The 16,267-nt window shown below is 42.7% G+C and overlaps 1 protein-coding gene across 1 annotated transcript; it reads left to right on the top strand.

Moving 5' to 3' along the window:
• The first annotated feature begins 3,599 nt into the window (after positions 1 to 3,599).
• Positions 3,600 to 15,471, top strand: LOC127664745 (F-box/LRR-repeat protein 21). Its single transcript, XM_052156888.1, has 5 exons — positions 3,600 to 3,695; positions 4,571 to 4,937; positions 5,342 to 5,464; positions 10,571 to 10,742; positions 14,549 to 15,471. Exons 2-5 carry the CDS (start codon positions 4,572 to 4,574, stop codon positions 15,190 to 15,192), a joined length of 1,305 nt encoding a protein of 434 aa, XP_052012848.1. The 5' UTR covers positions 3,600 to 3,695; position 4,571; the 3' UTR covers positions 15,193 to 15,471.
• The last annotated feature ends 796 nt before the right edge of the window (positions 15,472 to 16,267 follow it).

The raw sequence follows: 16,267 nt of genomic DNA, 5'->3' as shown, positions 1-16,267 counted from the left end.
CTTTTCGTGCTGGCAGGCTGGCAGCTCACAGGTGACCTTCTGCAGTCCTGGCCTGCAGCTTAGGACCTGAGAGGCTATCATTGCAGGTTCTGATCAAGGTCCCTCAAGCATCTGCATGGTGGTAGTGGGGTGTCTTACTCAAGTTAAAACCTGGAAACTGGAACTGTTTGGGTCAATTATTTAACTGAATACTCAGTAAGCATACAGCTTGTCACTTAAAGACACTCTCAAGGTGGCCCTGGGACCACCAAAGGACTTCTAGAGGTCTGGGAACCTGCATGGGCTCCAACTGAGCTACTGGGGGCGGGGCGGGATTGACGGGGCGGGGCATTTCTGAGTCAGCTACTTCTGGGGGCGGGGCTGGGGCGGAGCGAGTCTCCCAGGGGCGGGGATTCGAGGGGCTGAACACCGGCACAGTGGGGCAAGGTTTCCTGGAGGGGCGGGGCGGGGGCGGGGCGGGGGCGGGGCGGGGCCTGGCGGTGAGGTCCATTCAGTCCCTCACTGTCCGCGGCTTCACGCTGCTGGAGCCCGCCCACAGAGAAAGCGGCTGCTGGTGTTCATCACGCAGTCCTGCGCTTGACCGGAGGGCCTGCCTGCGGCTGGCTGCCCTCAGGAGCGCGTTCTGAGGTAAGGTTTGTGGCGCAGCACTTGGGAGCCGGCGGGGCGGGGCGAACCGAACTGCAGGAACCCCCTGAGCTGCCCCGCCGTGGAGGCGGGAGCGAAACCGAGTCCTATCGGAACCAGTTCTGTGGAGCATTTTTTTTTTTTTTTCAGTTTGGGTCCAACCGTCCCCAAACCCTGTTTCTCAGGACAGCTAGAATGTAAGATACATTGCACCTAGCAGTTTTAGAGCAGTGCATTTGCTCTGCCATCTGTATTCATTTTTACACTTTAAACTCTGCCCCGGGTTGGCGTCCTCTCTTTCTAGTCCGGTCTGGTTGCTCGGATATAGGATAGACTGCTCAGTGCCAGTCTATCTTAGGGATTCCTAAGGGATGCGCCAGGACAGGTTCTCTGCAACCTCTCTGCCATCCTCGCCTCTCAAAAGGTGTTTTCAATCCAAGTACATTTTACACACTTGAGGCTTCAGATGATGTACTTAAAAATGAGTTTATGTATTCAAAAAAATTGAAGTTTCCTTTGTAAGTAAATATATTTTAATATCAGAGAGAAACTTGAACTATGCTGATTTATACAGCTAATAAATAGTACATGTAATTATGAACTACTTAAAATTTCATGATCTCTCCATAGGTATTAAGTAAAATGTGAATTTTTAGAGCGCTTTACTGCCTGATATGTAACCTTAGAATATCTTCCCGTGTAACTTCCAACAAGTGCTGCGATATTTCCTCAAACTAGTTTTCGTATGGACAAAAAACTGTTTCATTATTAATAACCTAATAATAAAATCACTTAATGTATATGACTTACAGATAACCTAAGCATAAAATCATTATATGCCCTAATGATGGTTCTGTGGTGTTTTTCCAGGACTGAAAGGGAGGTCAAACAGCGTCGGTGAGTACCCCATGGCGGCGGAGTCATTTCATTGCCTCAGCAGGAACTGTAACTTGGAAGCCACCTTCAGGTGAGAGAGTCTTGGAAAAATAGTGATCCACGTCCTTAACATGAAAAAGTCATCAGGCGTTCTAAATAAATGGCCCCATATACTTAAGATAGAATTTTTATATAAACAGTTTCAAGAAAAAAATTAATGGGAAGGGAATATAACTAAGTGGTGGTCCATATTTATAAATATTTTTTTTCAAGACAGGGTTTCTCTGTATAGCCCTGGCTGTCCTGGAACTCACTCTGTAGACCAGGCTGGCCTTGAACTCAGAAATCTGCCTGTCTCTGCCTCCCAAGTGCTGGGATTAAAGGCGTGTGCCACCACTCCTGGCTATAAATAATTTAATGTGATTCATATTATCTAAATAATGAACACATGGTCAAAAAGTATTTCTAAGGAATAAAAATCAATTTATTTTACATTCTAAAATATACTGACATGTAGCTACAATGTGCTATATGAAGTTTGTAACTGAGAGAGTAGTTTAATGCTCTATTAATTTATGTGAGGAGAAATTTAACATGTATTTTTACTAAATTATTGGTATCAATATAATATCTTTAAGAGATTTACTTGCTTGTATTGGTATTTTGACAGCATTTGTGTCTGTGTACCATGTGTGTGCCGGTGCATGTGCGGGTCCTGGGAAAGAAACCTGGGTCCTCTGTACAAGCAGCAAGTGCTCCTAACTACTGAGCCATCTTTCCAGCTCCTAATAACACTGATAATTAACTAAATTGGCAACGTAATGAGTTGGGTAAATTGAGTAATTCTTGTTATAGACAACCAAACTTAATACATAGCACAGTTCCTGTGTAGAGACCTATAAGATAGTTACACAAAACCTGGCATTTGGGTAGTCTTTATTTGTCTTCACTGCTTTTCTAGTAAAGTTTTATACCAGAGATAGCTTCTCTAGACTTAGTAAAATTTTAACTATTTGTAGGCTACTAAGTGAAACAGTTATAGACATACTGTATGGATGTCTTCTGTCTCTGAGTTTAGAATCCAGCCTCTGCTCCTTTACTATACACACACACATATATACATACATACATATACACACATATGCACATACATATACACACATAAACACATACATATACTCATACACATACATATACACACATATACATATAGTCACAGCCATACATATATATATATGCATGTACACACATATGCATATACACACATATATGTACACATACACATGCATGTACATACATACACATAGATATATGGTCATACATATGTGCACATACATACACATACACACATACACATGCATATACATATATACACATATATACACATATATACACACATACACACAGATATATACACATATACACATACATATTGTACACATGTACACATATGCACATATACATATTACACACACATGTATACATATGCACACATACACACAGACATACACACATATACACAGACATATATACACATACACATACCTATTACAATATACACACAGACATACACACATATATGTACACACATACACACATGCACACATACACACAGACATACACACATACACATACATATTATACACATTCACACATATACATATGTATACACATACACACAGATATATACACACAAACATAATACACATATACAATACACACATATACATATATACACACATACACAATACACACATACATATATATATACACACACAAATACACAGATGTACACATACACACATACACACATATACATGTGTATACACAGAGTTTTTAAGAGAAGTAGCAGTAAAGAGTACATCTGTAGGCTGTGCTCTGAATTGTTGCCTTGCATTGTATGACAGGTTCTAAGTTACCTGTGTAACTATTCAGTCAGACAGAGATACATATAGTAACTCTTCCTTTGATGCTTGAGATACAGGTTAGCAAGGGTTTTGTTTCCCATTGCAGTTTCTAAGACCTAAAAATGATCATTTTTTTAGGTTTTTTTATGTTTTTCAGTGGTTTTATAGGTCAGTCCTGCTTCTGGGATCCAACTTTATGTTGTGGTTAAGAAATGTTTCTCATCACTCAGACTGAACCACAAGACAGATGTACTTACGTTGTAAATAAATATTTCAGTAGATTTGAAGGTATGTTCCATTTGGACACTGCGTTTGTATATGTGTTCCTTGAGAGATGGGTGAAGTGAGGGTTAAGTCGTTAATCAGAGTTGAGTTCTGAACTATTTTCACCTTATGAAGACTCTCAGATAATTGTATATTTAATATTTTGTATTCTTACATAAATCAGTGAGAAGATCAAAGATAAATTGTTATGTATAGCAACATGTATGGTTTTCAGAGTGTTAGATACTTTGTAGTATGCCCGGTAGTTAACACCTCAAGAGTCTTTCTGGGGGAGAATAATGCCCATTCTTACATTCTTTATTAGTGACCAAAGAGGCTCAGATATGTACAAACAATGAGTCTGTCCCTGCTTGTCCACACTTAACAGAATTCTTCATCGCCAATCGTGTGGTTTCCTGTTAGAGTTGTGACTTGGCTTACTAACACAGCAGCACTTCTTGAATATGTGCTATGCACTCAACGTGGTATAATCCGCAGGCAGCTTTAGGAGTGCTCCGATCCCTGTCTTATGGATGAGGAGTCAAGGTTAGAGTCACATAGGGCTAGTCTGTGGCATGGCTGGGACTTTTCCCGACTCTCAGTGCGTTTAGTTTAGTTGCGCTGTCTCCCAGATTTCCCGGGAGTTTAACAGCATTTCAGTGTGGTACTTTCTTTTGAAGGAAACACACTGATCCTGGTTTTGAGCACAGGTTAGCGCTCACCTCTGTCCTCAGTAGCACAAAGTAGCACCGATCAATGCATGAAATGGAAGATTACTGTTAGAATTGTGTCCATTGGATTACTTTCCTCCTGTAATATTATTTTATACAATTAGAGTACAAATACTTTGTGGCAAAGTGAAAAAAGAAAACAAACAAAGGTTTTGCTGGTACTTACAGAATGAAGAGGAATAATTTATCTGCTGTGAATAAAGTCATCCGGTCGCCCCCAGCAGTGAAGCAGCCTAAGCGCGGGCTCTGCACTTCCCTGCGCCAGACTCACATGCTGTCTGTCCTGCTGGACTGGGGGACATTACCTCACCACGTCATATTACAGATTTTCCAGTATCTTCCTTTGATAGACCGAGCTCGAGCCTCCTCCGTGTGTAGGAGATGGAATGAGGTGTTCCACATTCCCGAGCTTTGGAGGAAGTTTGAGTTCGAGCTGAACCAATCAGCAACTTCTTATTTTAAGTCCACTCACCCCGACCTCATTCAGCAGATCATCAAAAAGCACGCTGCACATCTTCAGTATGTCAGCTTTAAGGTACAGAGCAGCTTCCGTTGACGCGTTGACGTGTTTTCTGTGTTTGGATGCTTGCCATCACGCACTTGGTAAATTCCCCGGGATTTTTATCGCACTTTGATTTCTTATTTTTCTCTAGTTACTGCACAGACTGAAATAGAGAACTTAAGCTGTACCCGAATTCTCCTTTGGCTATTATTAACTCCCAGATAATCATAAAGGGCTGAAAGAGTGAAGCGCTACCGAGTCACCTTGTCACCTCTGTTTCTCCCTTTGTGAGCTCAGACATTTTATATCAAAATACTCATTCATACTGATGAAAGGGATGAACAGAACGTGGCTGTTGAATTCCATGAAGTAATTGCACTTCCAGTAGTTCTGATAAAGTGCACTCAGGAAACTTAGATTTAAAATTGTCTTTCTAGGTTGATAGCAGTACTGAGTCAGCGGAAGCTGCCTGTGATATTCTTTCTCAGCTGGTAAATTGTTCTATCCAGACCTTGGGATTGATTTCAACAGCCAAACCAAGTTTCATGAATGTGCCAAAGGTAAGAATACCGTCCTTCTTGTGAGATATGCTAAACTTCTTTTTTAAATGATGTTTGTGTTCACGTATGTGCAAGTGAACATATGTGCACGTGCATGTGACTGTCAGAGACAACCCTATGTGTCACCCCCAGAAACACTGTCACTCTCCTCTAAGACTTGAGTTTCTCACTGGTTTGGAGTTTGTTTAGGCTACACTGGCTGGCCAGCTAGCCCTAGGATCTGCCTGTCAGTTAAAATTTGATACTGATTGAGCAAAGAGGAAAGATGGGGTTGCTGAGGAGTGGCCAGCATTGCCTGTTGCAGAGACCACTGTCTCACTTGGGCCTCACCTGTGTGTTACCAGTTCCTCTCTGACATCTCTCACTCTCTCCTCCTCCTGTCTTAGTTTCTCATCCTGTGGCTGTGAGAAAATAGCCTGTCAAAAGCAATGTGAGGGGAAAGGGCCTACCCTGGGGGTCTGAGGACGCAGTCCATCATGGTCAGGAAACCAGGGCAGCAGGAGCTTGAAGCATCTGGTCAGGAGGCATCCACGTGCAGGGAGCATAGGATGCTCCATGCTACTGTTCAGTTCCCATCCCCCTCAGTCCAGGAGTCCAGCCAGGGAATGGTGTTATCCACAGTTAGTGAGTCTTCTCCCCTCCGTCAGATAATCCTGGGGCATGAGATGACTCAGTGGGTAAGGGCACTTCCCAACAAGTCAAAGAACCTGAGTTTGATCCCCAGAACCCATATGATGGTAGGAGAGAACCCCTGCAAATGATGTTTGTGTCCACATATGTGCAAGTAAACATATGTGTACATGCATGTGACTGTCAGAGATAATCTTATATGTCACCCCAATAAGTAGGTGAAAGCATGTGAATGTGCATGAGAGAAATAAATGAATAAGTAAATACATACATGCTTGCATACACATATACATGCATATATACATATATATATACACGTGTACACAATGCATGCATACATGCATGCACGCATACATACATACATACATACATGCATATACATACATGCATGCATGCGTACATACATACATACATACATACATACATACATACATGATCCCCAAAGGCTCCAAGGTGTCAGGTTGATAACACACACTGACCATCACATGCAGGACATTTTATCGTCTTTACATCATTCATTAGTGTTCAGTGCCATCTTAATGATTAATTTAGCCTGTTTATTGTCTTCTTCTCACATTCAACCTTTGAGAGATGACAGTCTGGCCTTGTTTTTTTTAATCACCATAAGCTCAGGTTAAAATAGTATTTGGTTTTTAAAAAGCACTTCATTATTGCTGTTGATAAAAACTGACCCAGAGAAAATCTCCAACAGTAGTCAGGGATAACTACATCTTCTCTCCTGTGAGCTGAGTCATGACTCCCATGGCCAGGCTTTCTGCTAGCTTGTTATCTTTTTAAGAGATATGCTGAAAAAAAAATTGGGTCATTTGGGGATTTAGAATACTGTAAGTAATCAGATGAAAACTTACTAGTGCTAAGTAGGTACTTCCTTGTTTATAAACCACTGCATCTGTCAGGTTGGCCTGATGCTTCTTGGGTTCTAAAAGCTAAGGCTAGCATTTCCCAGCAGCCTCCTGGGTCAGCATCTGGGTTCACTGGTGTAGGTCCCCCGTAGATGGCAGGCAGTGGCTAGATTGCTCTGTCTCAGGGAGCTCCGTGGCCTCTGGACAGCTTGAGAGGCTTTCTGAGATCCGGTCTTGGTTTTTCTACTTATAAGTGGGGAAACTAGATAAAATTGTGATATTTTGTGAAACATAAAGAGTATAGCAAATTTATTCTGATGAAACATGTGATCTGCTGTCTCCGTGTCCCTCAAAATGAAACAACTAATTCAGAGTTGATTAAAGAGGGGATAACAATCGGCTTTATAGTTCTTGAAAAGGAGTTACAGTTCTATAATAATTTAGGAGGTCTTTAGTCCTCTACTATGTAGAAAACCATTTTTAATCCGTGTGAGTCAACATATTCGCATGGCTATAAACCAGCACGTTTGTCCTAACAGGGCTGGCGGAACCTTTACAGCCAAAATTGATTCTGTGGAAGGAAAAAGGACTTTGCTTTGGATTTAGTTTTCACACTTTTTGACTTTGCCAGAAATAGTAAATCTAAAAGTGGAATTCTGCTTATCTTGAGGGCAAATTATTAATAAGCTTTATTTTGTGATCCTTCAAAACATGTAACTATTTTTTATTTACATCGTTTAAATCTGCTAGAAAAAACCCATAAGATTATAACCCTTCATTCATTCTTTGGACAAATATCTATTGCTGCTGTGTGCCCGACACTGTTTTAGGTCTGAAAACATGGAGGTGAATGAAAGAGGGGAAGTGTATTTCTCCTTGTAAGCAGTCAATAAAGCCCAGAGAATAAGTAGTCTCGGTTTTGTGAGCTCTGCAGCTCTGTGTCAGCTCCTGAGCTCCATTCATGCCACGGGAAGGCCTACACACACAACGCAGAAAGAGAAACATGTGGCTGTGTGCTGTGCAGACCTGGCCTGTGAGCATTAAAGTCTGTGCCACGCAGTTCTTGTGGCATGTAGTATAATGCTTCAGATTATTTTTAACTCTTTCAAAATGTAAAAAACTTACCCACCATCTCTATGACACCTAGAGAAGCAGGCTCTGCACTGGGCTTGTCTGGTGGTCCGTCATTAGCCAATCCCCGTTGTAGAAAATGAGTGAAGCATCTCCGTTTAACACTGGATGTCGCATTCACAGAGTTGAAACAGCTGAGGCATGCTTTACAGGGTATTTGGGAGACTTCCTTCTTCATCATTTCATGCTTGCTATGAACTTTTTGATATATGAATGAGATATGCACATTAAGATATTCACACTACAAACAAAGTAGTTTCCCCCCAGGGATTCAAGGTTGATTTTGCATATGTAATACACAAATAGGTTTAAAAACAGAAGCCATAGGATCATGTCCCTGGGCACACGAGAGGCCTTTGACAGAGTTCAACACCCCTGACATTCCTCTAACATTAGATAAGTAAGTAGATAATATTTCATTCAATATTGTACATGAAGCCTTGGCTAGAGCAGTAAAATAGGAGAAATAAATGAAAGATAGGAAAGGAAGAAGACAAATTATTCCTACTTGCAGACATGGTTCTTTTTAAAGATTTATTTATTTATTTTATGTATATGAGTACACTGTAGCTGTACAGATGGTTATGAACCTTCATGTGGTTGCTGGGAATTGAACTTAGAACCTCTGCTTGCGGGTCAGCCCTGCTCACTCTGGTTAACCTTGTTCGCTCAGTCCCTGCTCTCTCCAGCACAAAGATTTATTTATTGTTATATGTAGCTGTCTTTGGACACACCAGAAGAGGGTATCAGATCCCATTACAGATGGTTGTGAGCCACCATGTGGTTACTGGGATTTGATCTCAGGACCTCCGGAAGAGCAGTCGGCGCTCTTAACCACTGAGGCATCTCTCCAGCCCCCAGACATGGTTCTATATTTACAAGAGCCCAAAGAGTCCACAGAACTCTCAAACTTTAGCAAAGTAACAAGATATAAAATCACCACAGAAAATCTACAGCCTTTTTGTTTATTAATAGTGAAACTGTTAGAAAGAAGAAATCAAGAAAAAATTCCATCTATAATTCCCCCCAAAAGGCCCTGAAAACTCAGCGTTAAGCTTAACCAGGGAGCAAGGCAGTGAGAGACCTCTGCAATGAAAACCTTAAGACAGTGAAGAAAGAAATCAAAGAAGATTCTGGAGGATGGGACACCTCATGACAGAATTAATAGTATAAAAAGTAGCCACAGTGACCAGAGAGATTTACAGATTCAGCATGGTCTCCATCAAAATTGCATTGACATCTTCACAGAGATAGAGAAGACAATTCTGTGACTCATACAGAAACTCAAAGAAATCCTCATTGCCAAAGCAGTTATAGTCAGAAAGAGCAATGTGCTCAACTAACGCTGGCCTTGGTTATAGTGCAGAACTGCTTGGAACGATCACAAAGCAGACAGGTAAACCAGAGTCATCGAACATGAGACCTAAAACTGAGCTCAAACAGCTACAGCCCCCTGGTTTTCTACAAAGGTCAAAAAACACACATTGGGAAAAATACAGCGGAGCATCTTCAGCAAATGTTGGTTAGAAAACGGGATATCCACAGGGAGAAGAATGAAATTAGATTCATATCTCTTACCCTGTACAGAAATTATTAGAATAGATTATAAAACCTAAAGCTGAGCTCAACACCCACCTACTCCCCTACAAAAAGCAAGAATATACCTCAAAAGCACTACTATAGGGTCCAGTTATGCTGTGAGGTGAACTACCTCAGATAGTAGTCGAAGTCACCCACACAAGATGCATGCGTAGTCATGTTTACTGATCTACTGTTCATGATAGCTAAGAAGTAGAGCCAGGATAGTTGTCCATCAACGGATGGATGAATGAATCATGTACGTGAAGTATATACACAGTAGATTTTTTTCCTCCTGGAAGACTTATGAAATCATGGTATTTGGAGGAAAATATATGGAAGTGGAGATCTTTATGTTAACTGAAATAGACCAGACTCAGGAAAAAAAATACTACATGTTTTACCTCTTATTTAGACTCTCTCTCTCTCTCTCTCTCTCTCTCTCTGTGTGTGTGTGTGTGTGTGTGTGCTCTTGAGATCATGAAAATAGAAGGGACCCATGAAAGAGAGGGAAGGAGAAAGAGAGGCAAATGGAATCTACACAACAAAAGAGCAGGAGTGGTCTCTGGAGGGATCAGGGCATCAGGGACAGGTAAAGTTGGAAGGGTAGGGAATGGCAGACAGAAGGGCGTGACCAAGAACTAAGTATAAAGACATACTTGCATGAAATTGCCGTCATGAATCCCACTCTCTGTATACTCAATGTGAAATCTTATTTAGAAAGGCAATAGAAGTGGCTTCTACTGGTTAGTGATACCATGAAAACCTAATACAGTCACTGTTTTTTTTTTTGTTTTTGGTTTTTTTTTTTAGCATTTAGCTAATTGTTTTTTCAAAGCCACTGGATCGAAACTGAGTTTTAAATAATGTTTTCATAACTTTTTCCCCCTTATCGCCACATTAGTCTCACTTTGTGTCGGCACTGACGGTCGTGTTTGTCAACTCAAAATCGTTGTCATCGATTAAAATTGAGGACACGCCGGTGGACGACCCGTCCCTGAAGATTCTTGTGGCTAACAACAGTGACACCCTGCGACTCCTAAAAATGAGTAGCTGTCCTCACGTTTCATCTGATGGTAGGTTGTATTTTTTTTAAATATTAATTAATTGAGAACTTTTTATTATAGTAATAGTAGATCGCTTATTGAAAAGCACATGCCTTTGGGACGTAATTTATTAGCTTTATTCAAAAGCAGTCTTAATCTTCAAATTAGAGTAAGTTGCATCCTCAGACAATGTTTTCCCCTTCTACCTGTGTTAATCTTTTCTAAATTAATGACCTACATTTGACAATTTCATGCATGTGTATCGTATATTTTCTTCTTTTGGTCCTCCCCTGCCTGAGTCCCTTCTTCCCCCCAGCCAGCTCCCATTCTAATTAATTTCTTCTCTTTTTTTCTTTTTGACCCACTGAGTTTAATGCAATTACTTTCATGAGCATGGATTGAGATTATTCATTGGCAGATGGGCAGTTTACCAGCGGCGATACCACTGAAGAAAATCTCCTCCCCCCAGCAACTGTCAACAGAAACTAGATGCTCAGGGAGGGGTGGGACCCATGATTGATATGTTGGTGGGTAACCTTAGCCCCTGTGAACTCCAGACTACAAGCAAAATGTCATTTCCCGAAGACAGCATTCCACAGAATGTTTTCCTGTCCGCTGTCTCTTGCATTCTTTCCTCTTCTGCGGTCTTTCCTGAGTCTTGAGGGAGTTGTATAGATACTCCGTTTAGGGTTGAACACTCAAAAGTCACTTATGTTCTCAACTCCTTTACCAGCTAAAGTCTCTGCAGTAACTGCTATCCACTACAGAATGGAGCTTCTCTGATCAAGGCTACACAGCACTAAGCCATGAGTGTAAGATAAATATTTAGATGTCAGTTTCGTGGGCATAGCAAGCCTGCTCAGCAGAACAACAGTAGACACTTCCATGGCGGGTCCCTACCAACCATGGGCTTTTAAACAGGTTACAACATCAAGCATCAATTCTGTGGAGTGGCCTCAGATTTGATTAGAAAGTGGTTGGTCATTCCCATAAAGCTCACGCCACCAAGATTATCAGTGGGCACTTTTTGCCTAGCAGAGGTTGCTGCACACAGGATTCATAGCTGGGTAAGACTGTAGATCCCCACCCAGCTTCCCAAGCCTTCATAGTCCATTGAAGCATTATGAATGTCAGCTTGCAGGACATTTCAGCTCAGTTGCATCTTGGTTTGTCTACACCCTGCCGACAGAGCGTGTACTCCAGCGTCTGGTGTCAGCTTCACGCTTTCTGACTCACATGTTTTGGAGTTTTCATTGATGATGTTTTTGCTTCCCTGGTTTGGTTCATTCCAGGGTGTGCATGGGGCAGGGCAAATGTGAGCGTGTTGTTTTCCTGATTTCTTCCTCAGCACATTTGCTCCTGGTAAGTAGAAGAGGGGAGTGACATTGGTTTGCTCGCTTTGTACCCTGCCTGTCTGTCTGTCTGGAGGTTTCTGGTAGAGAGGTGTGCCATCTGGAAGGACTTTCCCCATCCTGCTGTCTCAATCGGGCTCTGTCTGTGGCTGTGAGACAGCACTGTGACCAGAAACTTGGAGAAGAAAGGGCTTACATCATCTTACAGCCTGTAGTCCATATCCACAGACAGAGGTCACGGAGAACAAGGAATGCTGGTTAATGGCTGACTTCCTGTGGCTTGCTCAGCCTACATTTTTCACCGACCCAACATGGCACCACGCACAATAGGCGTGGCATTCCAACATAAATCACTAATCAAGAAATTCACCTCAGGTTTACTCACAGGTCAGTCTGCTGGAGGCCTTTTCTCAGGTGAGATTACCTCCTCCCAGATGACTCTTGTTTGTGTCAAACTGACATGCAGCCACTAGCATACTTATTTATATTCCATTTATTGGCTTCTCTCAGATGTTCTATGGTTTCTGTTATGACAGCGAGAGGAGAAAGTGAGCAACCTTGTTCTGTTCCTCAGGTTAGTCACAGTGACCCCCCCACCCCCGTCTATATGACGTCAGCTATAGGTTCACCATATGTAACCTTTGTTATGCTGAGATACGTTTCTATGACTCCCAGTTTCTTCAGGACTTTTATCATGACGTGTAGCTGGTATTTGCTACTTTGTGGGTTCTTCTTTTTCCCACCCCTCAATCCCCCAATTTTACCTCATAATAGCAAATAAGTGAAAGAGAGGAAAGAGAGAGATCCCCAAATCTATTTCTTTCTTCTTTTGTTTCTTATTTGAACACCACTACTAACAAACCACAACCCCTCCAACGGCCAACAACCCCCAGTCCTGCCTCCCCCCCCCCAATGGCCAACACCCCAAGTCCTGCCTCCCCCTCAATGGCCAACACCCCCAGTCCTGCCTTTCTCCCCCCCAATGGCCAATACCCCCAGTCCTGCCTCTCAGGGTCCTCACCTTTATACACCCTCTGAAACGTTCCCAGAATTCCAAACATCATACCATGGCAGAAACTATCTGCAGCTGGCAAAACCACAGTTCTGCTAGAGCACGAGGCAAATCATATTCAGGCAAATCATATTCAGCTGCTGCAGCAGTCCCACGTTCCTCATATCCCCACGCCTGTGATCAAAATGAAAACATGTTCTAGTCACTACAGTGGAGGAGTGGGGCATTTTCTTAAAACCCTTTTCCAATTTGTTTGAGACAGGGTATCTTTTTTGCCACTGTGTACACCAGGTCAGATGGCCCAGGGGCTTCTGGGTATTCCTCTTCTCCACCATCCATCTAGAGTTCTAGGACCGCAGACAGACTGCCACGTTAGGCTTCACCTGGGTCTGGGGGTCCTCAGAGCAGCATGGTTATTATTCTTTATGCCTTTTTGCCTCGATTCCTCCCTTGGCCCCCTCTCTCCACATCCTGCTCCTCTGCCTTCAGGCCACAGCTACTCCACCTCTCTCCCGTTTCCCCTACATCTTCCTTCCCTTTCCTAGCCCCTCTCATGCTCCATAGGTGGGTTTTTTTTTTTCAGCTGACCCAAGGTAAGGTCATTTGAGAAACAGGAACTTCTCAACTGAAAACGCCTCCATTATATTGGCCCAAAGACAAGTCTGTGGGTCATTTCCTGATTAATAATTGTCGTGGTCCCCCTTCGGGTGACATCACCTCAGGCAAGTAGCCCTGGGTGGAGAAGCAGGCTGAGTGAGCCATGATGCAAACCAACAAGCTTCCTCCTCCATGGCCTCTGCTTCAGTGTCTGCCTCCCGGATCCTGCCGTGTCTTCCCTCAAGATGGACCGTTATAGAGAAGGAAACTGGGACACCTTTAGGGCATGCTGTGTGTGTGTGTGTGTGTGTGTTTGTAAATGTTGAGTGTGTTAGAAAGTGTGAAACTTATCTTTCCCGATCTGCCTTATTTTGTGTAATATTATGATTTCCGGTTGCTTCATTTTGCTGAATTGCAATCTCTGTCATGATTCAGTAAAAGTTACCATGTGTATGTTCCTCAGTTTCTTTACCCATTAATCTGTCGATTGACACCTAGGCTGTTTCTCTGCCTTGGCAGATATGAGTAGAGTATCAGTCAGCATGGCTGCCCAAGGCTCTGGCGTGCCGAGTTAGCCTTTTGGCTGGAGTGGGTAGAGTGAGTCTATGGTGGCCCAGCTTTCAGTTCCTCAGGAACTGATTTGCATAGTGGGTGCTCCACTTTGGATCTCCCACCCCCCACCAGTGTGTAAGAGTTTGGGGAAAACATTAACAAACCTACACACATATAATGATATATTTTAGCAGCCATTTTCTCAAATACCACTAGTTATTATTTGTGTAGTAAAATAACTAACAGAAAATTTAAGCTTACAAAGACTGTTTTAAAATCAGTGCGATTCTTTGTGCGTAAGGATCTCCCCCAACTTCCCACAGGGATCCTGTGTGTGGCGGACCACTGTCAGGGCCTCCGAGAGCTGGCGCTGAATTACTACATTCTGAGTGACGAACTTCTCCTTGCACTCTCAAGTGAGACTCACGTGAACCTGGAGCACCTCCGAATAGATGTCGTGAGTGAAAACCCCGGACAGATCAAGTTCCACTCTATCAAGAAACACAGCTGGGACGCGCTGATCAAACACTCCCCGGGAGTGAACGTTGTCATGTACTTCTTTTTGTATGAAGAGGAGTTTGAGACATTCTTCAAAGAAGAGACCCCCGTCACTCACCTTTATTTCGGGCGTTCAGTCAGCAGAACCATCCTGGGCCGGATTGGTCTTAACTGCCCGCGGCTGATTGAGTTAGTGGTGTGTGCAAACGGCCTTCAGCCTCTTGACAGTGAACTCATCCGCATTGCTGAGCGCTGTAAAAACCTAACCGCCTTAGGCCTGAGTGAGTGTGAAGTCAGCTGCAGTGCGTTCGTCGAGTTCGTAAGACTCTGTGGCAGAAGGCTCACCCAGCTGTCTGTCATGGAGGAAGTCCTGGTCCCGGATGACAGATACACACAAGATGAAGTCCACACTGAGGTCTCTAAGCACCTGGGAAGAGTGTGGTTCCCGGACGTGATGCCTATCTGGTAACCGGCTACCAGAGATTCCGAATTTTCTGTTGGTAGGGTTAGCTGTTGTCTGTGCACACAAATGTAAACTTTCAGATGTGCTGCTGAGGTAGTTTAGGTTAAATATTTACTGTTTGCAAGTTATCTTGATTGGTTGCTGCAGAATCATTTGATAACAATGTAACAAATTTGAATAGACAGAGAACGCTGTCAGGACACAGACACTGTGTGTTAGATCTTTAATAGGGTAGATTACAGATGTCTAAGATTTACATATGTAGATGTCTCAACCTTTGCAGGAGTGTTTTAGCTTACTAAGTAAATTTATCTTAATCACATAACTAATATATACTTATAATTTACAGATTAGATCCCTTTAAATGCAATTTTTATTTTACAACCTTATTTTAATCTCATCTGGTTCATTCTGGTACTGATGCGTGTTTTACAGAATGCATACTGTTGAAAACTCAAGGTGCCATCGTAGAGGCATACTTCATTGTACTTACAAGACATTTCGCATCTTGTGATTCAGTAAGCAACTTTGAACTGTAGAGTACTTCAACTCCATTCTTAGATTAATTTGGAGGGCAGTGGGCATTATGTTAGACTTCAGTGATGCTTGTTCATTTCATAAAGATACAGCAAGATGCTGACATACACAGTATGGGTGAAGAGGTAAGATTTGTGGGCGTGTTTGGGAGTCATTGTTTACTGGCCCGCTGCTGTCCATCTGGGACTGCACCATGTCCCTTGCACGTGGGTCCTGTCATTTAACTAGTAACACTGGTAAAGTCCTTCACCAACTGGTCCTCAGAATGAAGATTAGTCGTAAGAGTTTCCTGGGTACTTGGCTTCATTGCCAGCCACTGTGCCTACTGTATGCCCACCTCCCACCCTCTCTGTTCTTGCCACCACACAGCATATGGGCATCTCTCTGTGCTCCCTCAGATCTTTCCCCTGAAGCCCTTGGTGTGGAAGGTCATCCTTGCCATCTGTGCTCTGTAGCACGCCCTGCTGGGCTGTGTATGACCTGCTTGTCTCCTCCGGGCCTATTTATTTCATTGTATTGTAAACCCTGCTGGTACCAGATCACC

The sequence above is a fragment of the Apodemus sylvaticus genome, chromosome 14 (assembly GCF_947179515.1).
Source record: "Apodemus sylvaticus chromosome 14, mApoSyl1.1, whole genome shotgun sequence".
NCBI lineage: Eukaryota > Metazoa > Chordata > Mammalia > Rodentia > Muridae > Apodemus > Apodemus sylvaticus.
The sequence above is the reverse complement of the archived record's forward strand: the minus strand, read 5'-3'. Positions and strand labels throughout refer to the sequence as shown.